The sequence below is a fragment of the Pan troglodytes genome, chromosome 5, assembly GCF_028858775.2.
Source record: "Pan troglodytes isolate AG18354 chromosome 5, NHGRI_mPanTro3-v2.0_pri, whole genome shotgun sequence".
NCBI lineage: Eukaryota > Metazoa > Chordata > Mammalia > Primates > Hominidae > Pan > Pan troglodytes.
The window spans coordinates 50154141-50165405 of NC_072403.2; the positions used below are offsets into that span (position 1 = coordinate 50154141).

At 54.5% G+C, this 11265-nt stretch overlaps 1 protein-coding gene across 1 annotated transcript; it reads right to left on the bottom strand.

Moving 5' to 3' along the window:
• Positions 1-322: 322 nt before the first annotated feature.
• On the bottom strand, positions 323-8803 carry NFKBIE (NFKB inhibitor epsilon). The gene is made up of 6 exons (XM_518507.8): positions 7106-8803; positions 4689-4791; positions 3740-3962; positions 2609-2697; positions 2201-2440; positions 323-1444 (listed from the first exon to the last, which is right to left on the bottom strand). The coding sequence occupies exons 1-6, from the start codon at positions 7885-7887 to the stop codon at positions 1379-1381; spliced, it is 1503 nt and encodes a 500-aa protein (XP_518507.2). The 5' UTR covers positions 7888-8803; the 3' UTR covers positions 323-1378.
• Positions 8804-11265: the final 2462 nt, after the last annotated feature.

The window sequence follows — 11265 nt, forward strand, 5'->3', positions numbered from 1 at the left end:
GACAGGATGAAGGTGTCTCCTTCCTTTGTTGGCTGGGTAGTAATTCTGTCCCACTTCCCATGATCTTCGAGGCTCTACATGGCCTCGCCCGCGTTCCTCGCCCACTCACTCGCCCGCTGTGAAGCCCCACTGGCTTGCTCTCAGTTCCTCTAATTCACAGGCTTTCCCCCTAATGCTCTGCCCCCATCCCTTTACTCATCCTTACATCCCAGTTGAGTTGATACTCCTCAGGCGAGGGTTCCCGGACCACCCAAAGTATGACCCTCTACCGACTCCATCCTTTTCCTTCCCACTATTCTTTTCCCTTCATAGCACCCACTGCAACTTGTAAAGACATCTTTATTTGGATGTTTATGCTTTTAACGGCTGTCTCTCTCACTGGATGAGACGCTCCAAGTGGTCAGAGACTGTGCTGGTTTATTGCCCCATGCTCTTCATGCCAGCATAGGGGTGACCTAGCAGGGCCCTCGAAGGTGAGGAATGGGGGGAAAAACGTGGAGTCAGCTCCCTTGTGCCCAGCCTCCCTGGGTTACCCTTATCCCCAGGCTCCTCCAGATGGCAACCCCCAGGGCAGTGGTGAGGGCTCCAGGGCGTGTGTCCTCTCATTCTTCCTCCTGTCCCTCCATCCCTCATCATTTCCACAGCAAGGACAAGGGTCTGTGCTGGACACAGAGAAAGGCCTGGAACTACTGGCCTCTGACCCCACCCAGCAAGGCCCTACCGTGCTCAGGGGACAATTTCCTTCTCTCTGCCTCTACCACAAAGTCACAGGGCAGGCCTGTCTAAAAAGCCCCAATGCACACAGACATGCATGCGCGCAAAACAGCTCTAGAAGGGAAAAAGTTTTTTTAACGTCTCTGCCATTTTAGTGTCATGTTACTGAAACTTCCCTTCCCCAGTGGCTCAGTTCAGAGCCTTCTGTGTGAAGTCTTTAAACAACGGTGTTTCAGGGTCCTCAACAGCAATAAGATGGGACACCTCTCAGGGTTCTTCTGCTTGCTCCTATTTCAGTCTCTTCTCACTCAGGAGAGTCCATGCTTCCTACTGGTTGGCAGTTTCAGGCTGACCCAACATGGGTAAAACAAGAGCACCTGCCATTTTCAAGAGAGGCAAACAGGCTTCACCCAGGATACCTGGGGCTTTGGGGGTCTTCCAAGAATCCCTGTCCACCTGGAAAGCTCTTCCTTCCAGACTGGCTCTCTTCCACTTGCAGTCCCTCCTCCTCAGCTCAGGACTGTACTGGCTGGCCCCAGGCTCTGGCCACAGCAGTCCCTAGGGCACCAGAAGAGCACATAGCCTGGGCCCAAACTGCAGCAGTTATGGCTCCGGCTTCCAGATGGGGAGGTGGAGCCCCGAGGATCCCAGACCCTGCCTGGCTTCAGTCGGTACACAGCAGCAGTTTCCCTGAGATCTTCAGGTCATCAAAGGGCAAAAGGACAAGGGACTGAGAAGGAGAATGGAGAGAAGCAAGATCAGAGGACATGGGAAAAGGTGACTTGGGAAAGGGGACCCAGGGAAACCTGTTGGGCCACTCCCTCCCCACCAAATGACAGTTGAAGACCATCAGGGAACAAATCTTCACACGAATCCTCAAAATAGTGGCCTCTCTGGGCTTGGCAGAGCCCTGAGGACTTAGACAAGCCTTCCTTTTCTAAGATAATGCCAGAATATCCAAGTTAGGAGGGACCCTTAGAGGTGATCCAGCCCATGGACCTGGAGTTGTTTGTTGTTGTTGGGGGGGAGGTGGGGGGGTGCTGGGTACTCGCAGAACATTTAGGTTTCTTTTTTACACTGAACATTTAAAAATAGGAAAGACTGTACAGAAAATCTGAGTTTCACCTCTCAAAAAAGTCCAAGACCAGGAAAAACTGGGCCTACACTCCTGCTTTGTAAGCCTTTGCTGAAGCTGAGTACAGAGACCCTCAGGGATGGCTCTCTGGGTTCTTACAGGCCTCACCACACCATGGTCTCATATCTGGCCAACTTCACTGATTCACTTTAACTGCAGGGTCCCTGTAAGAGTCCAAATTTGGCTCCTTGGACCAACTAAGGAAACAGGCTCAAGTTCCCACAGTTGGTCAGTGGCAGAGTCCTGGTTATACCCCAGGACTCCTGGCTCCCTGGCCCTTTCAGCTAATGACAGAACCTCTCTCTGCTATGGGTGTGCGAGGCCCTGGAGAGCAAAGCATATGCCACTTACTTCCTCAGTCAGGTCCTGGGGCGTCTCATCCTCCACATTCCGCAGCAGGGAGTCAGCACCCGCCTTGCACAGAGTGGATGAGATGCCCATGAGACCCCGGCCAGCTGCCAGGTGCAGGGGTGTGCACCCGTTCAGCATGCGGGCATCTACCTGGGCACCAGCCTGGAGCAGGAACTGTACCAGGCCCCGCTCTTGGGTTTCCACAGCCAGGTGCAGCGCTGTCTTACCACTGGTGCCCTCCTGGGGAGGAATAAGGATGTCAGCCAAGGCCCTCAGAGGCAGTGTGCTGGGCCTGGGCTCTGGATAAGGAAGTGAATGCCACCACTTCTGACTGCTGGGCAGGGGACTTGGGGATGTGTCAGGTGGGGGCAGGCCCTGGGCCGGGCAGTGCTTTGCTGGCTGTCTCACCTGCACATCAATGTCAGCTCCATTCCGAAGCAGCAGTTCCATGAGTGGTTGGTTCTTCTGAAGGGTGGCAATGTGGAGACAAGCCAGACCTGGGATGGGGTGAGAGTGAGGGTGAGGGCTGCTGATCTGCATCCACCAACTCCCTCTCTTCTGGGACCTCCCTACCACTCAGCCCCAAGGGACTCACAGCCCACTCAATGTCTCTAATCACAAGACTGTTAAAATGCAAACCCCAAAACCCCCTCAAAAGTCTAAGGGGAAAGGAACTCAAAGTTTCCACCTTTTCAGAGTCATGTTATTGAAACTTTCATGCTTCAGGGGTCAGGCTGCTGAGTGACACCCCCAAAGAACACCCTCCTCCTATACACAAACTACAACACACACACACACACATACACACACACACACAACCTGCCTTCAAGCCCAGTCTGAAAGCCACCTTTTCTGAAAAGCCACCTAAGATCCTCATGCCCCCAGCCCTTTCTCAGGGGCCGCTTCCTTCTGTGCTCCCCTGGCCTTTTTGCTCTCCTTTCTAGTCTGGACACTCCCGACCCTTGCTTAGTAATAGAGATTTCGATTCAAATTTACATTCTTCACCTCCCTCAGGGCCCTATTCAGATGTCACTGGCTCCATGAGGCCTTCCCGGACCACCCTATTTAACAATCATATCAACTCTCCTACTCCCCACATTCCTTCCTCTCACTCTGCTCTGCTTTTTACTACAGCACTTACTTCCTTTTAACATATTACATAGTTCACTTCTTACATTTATTGCTCATCTCAATCTTTCTCTATTTTGCACACAGATGCAAGTGTAGCTCCTAGGATAACGTCTGGCACATAGAAAACCCTCAGTACATTTCTGTTGAATGAATGAATCAGGTCATCTAATCTCTATTAAACTAAGTATCTTAAGGGCAAGATTTAGTTTTCTTCTCAGCAGCCAGTAGGTACTGGTTAAATTCGAAATCAAATCATCCATTCATTCATTTGGCAAAGATGTACTGAATATCTATGTGCTTACAGTGGGAGGGGCACCAATGGACAAGCTGGGACCCTCCCTTCCCCAAGAGTGAGGTCCCTATCTCCTATGCCCTCCTCATCCCACAGGCCCTTAAGACTGTCCACACCTTGCCAGTTTTGCAGCTGGAGGTCCAGAGAGTGAGATGTTCCTCTGCCTGGCTCTGGCCGCCCCTCCAGCAGGCAGCGGGCACAGGCCAAGTGCTGCCGCTGGCAGGCCACATGAAGGGCTGTGTCACCATGCCGGTCCTGTAGTGCCCGGCTGGCCCCCTTCAGCACCAGTGCCCGAACTGCGCCCGGTTGGTCCAGATGTACAGCCAGATGGAGTGCTGTCTGGAGGCACAAATAGAGGGTCATGGGGCCACTGCAGCATGCTCCCACCTCTGGGAACATGCTTGGGCTCAAGAATCACCAGCTGCCAGCATCTTCTTTGAAAGCAGCTTATAAAGGCCATAACCTGTTCTTCCAAGGAAATACTACAGAGCCCTTCCCCTGTCACACCCCTCCCCCACCAAGCTCTTGGGATCCCAATTCTGGAAGCAAGGTGAAGAAAGTAGCTCTCTGCTTTTCTTGTAAGTCACCTTAGGCCCTGGAGAAAGGACATGTAGGAGGAGAGTCTAGCCCCTCACCCTGTGAGGAGACCTCTGTTACCCCCAGGGGTTAACAGAGGAAAGATACAGCTGCAGGAGGAAAGATAGAGGCACCGGGCAGTCTCTCCCTGGCAAAACTCTCTGTTAGGCTCCATTCAGATGGCATCTCCTCTGTAAGCCTTCCCTGGCTGCTGCACACAGACACTGGACCCTATAGCAGCTGGTATGTGTCTCTATCACAACTCTTGTCACCAGGCTGTGTATTTAGCTGTTGATACAAGTCCCCCAGCCCAGGATGCAAGCATCTCAGGACAGAGGCCATGTCTTACTTGGGTCTGTCTCCTCAGTTTCTAGCTCAGTGTCTGGCATATGGTTTCCTAAGTGAGCAGCCTTTGGACTGGTATGGCTGCTGGGAATGGTTGCCAGGGCACAAACAGGTATCTGGGCATAACATTCTCTCGCCACCAACCTGGTAAAGGTTATTTTGAATGTCCAGGACCTCCTGGGGCAGCAAAGCCAGGCAACAGAGCAGCACCGCTGGGGCCTCATGAATCACTGCCAGGTGGACCAGCCTAGGGGAGCAGAGGCGGGGCTTAGAGTTAGGGCCCAGGCCAGAGGGAGTGGGTTGGGGTCTTGGAGTTAGAAGGAACACATCAAACTTTAACTAGCTACCCATAGGGTAGGTCCAGGAAGTGAGAGTGTGGGCCAGGAAGTGAGGGTTGGTGTGGGAAGCCAGGATCCTAGGGTTGGAGCTCCAAGTTCCCACTGCTGGCCTTCAGGAGGGCCTTGGCTGGGTGGGCATGTGGGCAGGGTGCTGACAGGACAACAGCCTTCCTGTCCAGCCTGCCCACACCCACTCCTCTTTGCCCTCAGGGCTCTGCCGAGCCAGCTGCAGCTCAAAGCCAAATTGAAAGCTGCCGAAGTAGTCCAGAGGGGGTTTCCAGGGCTAAGCACCCCACCACCCCAGCACACAGGAAAGAAGGAGACAGTTGCAGGGTCACCCCGTACCCCCAAGCAACTCAGTGTTACACATTCCAAGGGAGAGACACAGAAACTCTTGGAAGAGGAGCAAGGAGACAGTGCAGCATCCTGTCCTGCTGCCCTTCCCTGGGAGTCAAGAGGCACCTCTCAGATAGCACAGACCAGGTCGGGCCTAACAGAGGCCCTCCATTCCTGTGTGCACCTCCAAGAGGAGGTCTTTGTAGTGCAGAAAATGTATTTGTTGAGGGGGCCAAGAACCTTAATCTAGGGGTAATGGGGGCAGTTGGGAGGGGAAGTTCCAGTCTTGGGGTTTCCCCACGTCAGGTGGGGAAAACGAAAGCCAGTGATGGAGGGTCTAGGCCGGGACAGCTGCCTTGGGGCATTAGTGAGGGGGGTAGATTGGCTAAAAGGCCCGTCTGGGCTGGGGAGGGGGCTGCTTGGGCAGGAGGGTGGCAGGCTTTAGCAGCAGGCAGCAGGAGAGGCCCAGGAGAGTGACGGAGGGAGGGAGGAACTGCTCTGGAAATCCCCTAGGCCAGGGCCTGCTCTCTGGGTCACATTCTTGCAGCCACCTCCCTCTCTCCCCCAGTATCCCCTCCTCCCACTTCCTCTTCCCACTTCCATACCTCCCACAGCCCAGACACCTCCAACAGAGGGAGGAAAGTGCCCCCTCCTCTCTGGGGACTCGCTGGGGAGCCCGGACACTTCTCCCCTCCACACACACACCCAATCTGGACACAACACCTGCTTCTAACTAGAGATGGAAAAGGCTGGGGCTGAGAGGCTAACAAAAGACGGCAATGTCAAAAGTCCCCTCTCCTTGGATCAAAGGTCATCAGAGGTATCTTGCGTGCAGCCCCCAAAACCTTGGGGTTCTGGGCCTGAGGGCTGGTGATCCAGGCAGAGTACAGAAAGGACTGGGTCACTCCTCTCCCACCCACTGGGTCCACCAGCTGTCTTTATCAATGGCCACCCAGGATTAGGACCCTGCATCTCCAAAAAGCAGGTTAGAACAGCCACCTCCTGCCTCCCCTACTCCTATTTATATGAGCACCCTTGACCAGGGATTCCAGCCCTCCCCAACTCTATTTCTCATCCCCAGTTCCCAACCTTTCCCTCCTCTGTCAATGTTTTCTTCTTCCTGGGGGGCTAAATCCTCAACTGGCCAACCCATCCCACACAACTGCCTTTTACTTCAACTGCCCTCTGGCCCACTCCCACCAAACTCCATCTGGGTCTGGAGGAGGAAGGGTTAAGTGAGGGAGTGAGACACGACAGTTAGTGGGACTGGGGGCTCTGGAGGTAGAGGATGTCAGGGACGCTGACTCTAGCCCTCACTTCCCCTTTTTTAGCAGAGGAGGAAGTAAGCTGGGGCAGCCAGCCGCCTGTCTGTCTGCTGGGGCAAGAGTGCCCCAGCCTGGCTCACCCCGTCCTCCTGAGGACCAGTCCCAAACCTACACCCTGGTGGCACTCCCCATGCCTAGCTTCCTGGCCCCGACTGGCAACCTGTAACTGGCACCTGTTGTTCCTTGAGACAGAGCATTCTGAGGTCAGGAACTGGGAATCCCAGATATTGAGCAAATAAGGATGTCCCCTTCCCCAGCAAGAAGAAACAAAAAAACTGGACTTGGTCAGGGGAATTTTCTCTTCCTAAGGGTGGATTATTGGTAGATTTCCAAGATGCTGGCTGGGTTAAGGGTCCTGCCAGCTCTGCCCACCCCGAAATGGGAGGACAGAGATGATTCCATGGCCTAGCTGGACCTCAAAAGTGGGCTGAGAGTTAAGTCTGGAGTTTGGAAGAGCGAATGGGGACTTGATCTTCACGGGGGAGTGGGGGTGCCCGACCTGTTGCGGCTCTTGGGCAGGCCCAGAGTTAGCATCCCGATTCAGCCTAGCCCCCATACTCACGTGTCTCCGTCCTCGGAGATGTAAGTGAGTGCTTCCAGCTGCTGAGGGCTCAGCGCCCCCACGTGGGGGAGTGGCAGGCGTGGGGCCGGGTCCTCAGCCTCGGGGCCCCCCAGCAAGGACAGGGTCTCGGTGAGCGAGGAGGAGCCATAGGTGGAATCAGCCCGCTCCCCATCCGCGTCTTCCTTCTCCTGTGGTTCCTTGGCGGGCCCCGGAGGATGGGTGCAGGGCTGGGGGCTGCCGTCCGAGGGCCCGGAGGCTGGAGCCGAGGTGGACTCGGGTAGGGAGCGCAGAGAGCGCAGAGACTCAATGCCAGAGTCGTACTGGCTCTCCTCCGCCTCGTCCGGCCCCTTCCGCGCCTCCGACATGCCCGCGGCTCTGGCCGGCCGGGGCCCGGTCTGAGCAGGATCCGGCTCCAGGCTCCGCCGCGCCGCCTTTCCGGGTTGCGGGTCCGCTTGGCAGAGCGGGCGCCCGGCCCGCGGCGGCCTCCTTCCCGGGCTGTGGGGCTCCGAGGGGCCGGCGCGCAGCGAGGACAAGGTTCGGAGCGCTGGCCAGGTCCACCCAGCGGTTACTGTGGGCAGCCGAACCGCCCAAGCGGGTCCTCCTCCTCGCCCCGCCCCTCCGGGCCAACAGGGTCGCCTCACGCGGGTGGCCCCGCCCCCTCCCCGCCCCCGGCGGGCGCTTCCGGAAAGAGGCCCCGCCCCTCCGGAATCCCCCTTCCCGGGCTCTGCGTAGGCTTGGAGTCTGTGGTTCCCGGGCCTTGACTCACTCCTTCGTTGATTCATTCACTCATTCATTCATTCATTCACTCTTTCCCCCTTCCTCCTTCACTCCATTCATTAGTTCCACGCATGTACTGTTTCCTTCTTTCACTTCTATTTCTTAATTCATTTGTTTTATTTTTATTTTTTATTTTTTTGAGACGAAGTCTTGCTCTGTTGCCCAGGCTGTAGTGCAGTGGTTGATCTCGGCTCACTGCAACCTCCGCCTCCTGGGTTCAAGCGATTCTCCTGCCTCAGCCTTTGGAGTAGCTGGGACTACAAGTAGAGACGGGGGTCTCGCCACGTTGCCCAGGCTGGTCTCGAACTCCTGGGTTCAAGCGATCTGCCTGCCTCGGACTACCAAAGTGCTGGGATTACAGGCTGTGAGCCACCGGGCCCGGATCATTCATTTGTTTTAAAAGAAATATCTATTAATTGTCTGTACAAGCTGGCATCTTTGGGGGGAGGGCATGTAGGCGATGGGATGGGGAAGCACTGCTTCCTATCCCCTGCCCATTTATCTCAATTTCTCTTGCTTTCTCATCTTTCCCTATCAGTGCCCAGGGGTACGGGTAGGGAAAGGGGACTCCCATTATCTTACAGGAGCAGTTCTCCTGGGTCCTGGAAGACAGTCTCCTGTGTCAACGTCCCACATCACATGGAATTGGGCATGAAAATGTTTTTTTGGAAAGAGCCTCTTCTCAGGGAAACTGTTGTCTAAAAAGCAAAGTTGTTGTGGAGTTTCTTCTTCCTCAAAGGGTGAAACCCTGGCCTTGGGTAGTTACAGTTTCTGGTCAACCCCAGCAGTCAAGGAAGTGGGGTCAGGTTGGGGAGGCCCCAGACATGCTGGGTTGCACTCTGCTCAGGTCCCCAACACAGCCCCAATCTTAGTCCCAAAACATCTTTCCTCTTTCACTGTCCCTGGGCCTAGGAAGGCCGTGGGAGCACCCTACTACAAGTGAGCCCTAAGCCCATGCTCCATGATTTATTCCCTCATTCCTCCCCACTATTCCAAGTGCTATCAGTCTAACGCCAGCAATGCCCTTAGAGGGTTATCCCCAAGGGAACATGTAGCTTTTCCATCTCCAGCATTGGGGAAAGGAAGGTGGATGAGTGTAGACAGCAACGTTTTGCAGGGGGGAGGCCAGCTTTCCCACGGCCCTTCCCCTGCAACCTCATTTTATTCATCCATCATTCACCTACTTGACAAACATGTATGGAAGGTCTCCTGTAATGTCTGACGTTGTTCTTTCTACTGGAAGCAAAACTGACTATCACAGTAATAACCAATAACCACCCCCCATGACCAACAAAAAAATCCCATGGTCCTAAAAAAGCTCCTTGGCAATTACAGCTCAGAGTGGTTGGGATAAGACAGAAGTGAGAACAGGGTGTTGTGGGGGCACACAGTGGGGCCAGCTACTCAGTGGGGTGAGAGGCAAGGAAGCTTCCATTTGAACTGAGAATGGGAAGGGAAGAGAGATAGTGAGAGGAGAAGGACCTAGTCTGTGGGGGGTGATTGGAGGCAGAAGAGTTGGGGGAGGGCCGAGGGGAGAAGATGGCCCACTGTTCTTCAACCCCATGTAGGACCAGAGTGGGAAAGACGTAATGAGCATGAAGCCCAGTGAGGAGCCACGAGGGGAAAGGCCTGGGAAATTGAAGCATCTCCTTCCCTTGAGTCAGCATGATTTCAGATGTTCTCAGTCTCCTCCCCTGACATGTTCCTCTCCAGTCCTCAAAGCCTGCAGCAAAAGTATAGTAATAAACTCCAGACCCAGACCAACTGGGTTCAAAATTTGGCCGAGCGCGGTGGCTCACACCTGTAATCACGCCTATAAACTTTGAGAGGCTGAGGTGGGTGGATCATTTGAGGTCAGGAGTTCAAGACTGGCCTGGCCAACATGGCGAAACCTCATCTCTACTAAAAATACAAAAAGTAGCTGGGCCTGGTGGCACATGCCTGTAATTAATCCCAGCTACTTGGGAGGCTAAGGCAGGAGAATCACTTGAGGGTGGAGGTTGCAGTGAGCTGAGATCACACCACTGCACTCCAGCCTGGGCAACAGAGTGAGACTCAGTCTAAAAACAAAAACAAAAACAAAAAAATCCACACGAAATCTGACACTATCATCCCCATTTTAATGTTGGGAAACTGAGGCCCAGAGAGGTGAGTTGACTTGCTCAAGTTAAAATAGAAAGTGCAGAGATGGCTTCTCATCTAATCCAAAACTTTTACATATTTTTTAGTGGAACCTTCTTTTCTTTATCAAGAGGTAAACCACATAGGGTGGCAGTGTCTGAGCCCTCTGCAAGGATGTAAGAACTCAGGAGTGTGCAAGGACCTCCTTTTTATTCATACAGAGGCTGAATTTAAGGAAAAACCCACTTAACCCAGCCAGGTGTTTGGCTCTGAGCCAGAACAGGTGTGTGGCAGTCCCTTTTATGGCCACATGAGGTCAGCATTGAGTCACCCACTGGCCCCACTACCAGAGCTTGCACTCTTGACAGGAATCCTTTCCAACACTCCAGGAATGGGGAGGGGGACCATTGCAGTGTTATCTGAAAGGGTGACCTGGGGACTTTGACTTAGGCCACAGCATGGTTAGGGACCTGACCTCGCCTCCTCAGCTCCAGTCTTCTCTGAGGCTGGGCCCCTCGTCTTTCTCTCTGTTGTTTTCTGGTTCCCTTTGTGCCCCCACTCCCCACGTGCCCCCACTCCCCACCTCCACCCACCCCAGCTAGGCTCATCTTCAGGAAACAGGACTGGTTTCCATGGTGACCAGCCGGTCAGCTGGCTCCTTCCACCGCCCCCTCCTTCACCCCCCTTTCTTGTAGCTTCCAGGGAAGGGTACTGTGTGTGAATGGAGAAGGCAGGGGTAGCCTTTTGTCTCTTGGGAGCTCTAGGGTTGGCCAAAAAGAGCTAAACTGTCCCTCCTCCAAAGCCCTTTGAAGTGGAGACAGGAAGGCAGTGGGGGTGGGTGTCAAGAGGAAGATTATGGCGCCTAAATGGGGAGCACGAGAGGATCCTCTGTGGGTTTGGAAAGGCCAAGGTTAGGGGCTCTGCTCTCTGTGGGGGAAGGGGTTGAAACTGGAACAAGAGGGGCTGGAGTTAGCTGTGAGGCCAGCTTCCCAAAAAGCATGGGCAGGAGATGCTGGAATGAACCACCAAGTGAGATTCTGCCTCTGCCAAGGGAGTGAACCAGACCCCCGCCTCTTCTGGACAGCCGCCTTCCTCTGGGCAGGGAGAATGGACCCATCAACCTGGAGAGGACCATGCAGGCTGGATAGCTCTAAGCAATAGGTGGACAGAGAGCCACCTTCACCTCACCTGGAAAGGGAAGAGTAGTAAAATGAAGGCCGGACCAGGAGTGGGACTAGAGGGGTGGGAGCAGTGGCTCTCCT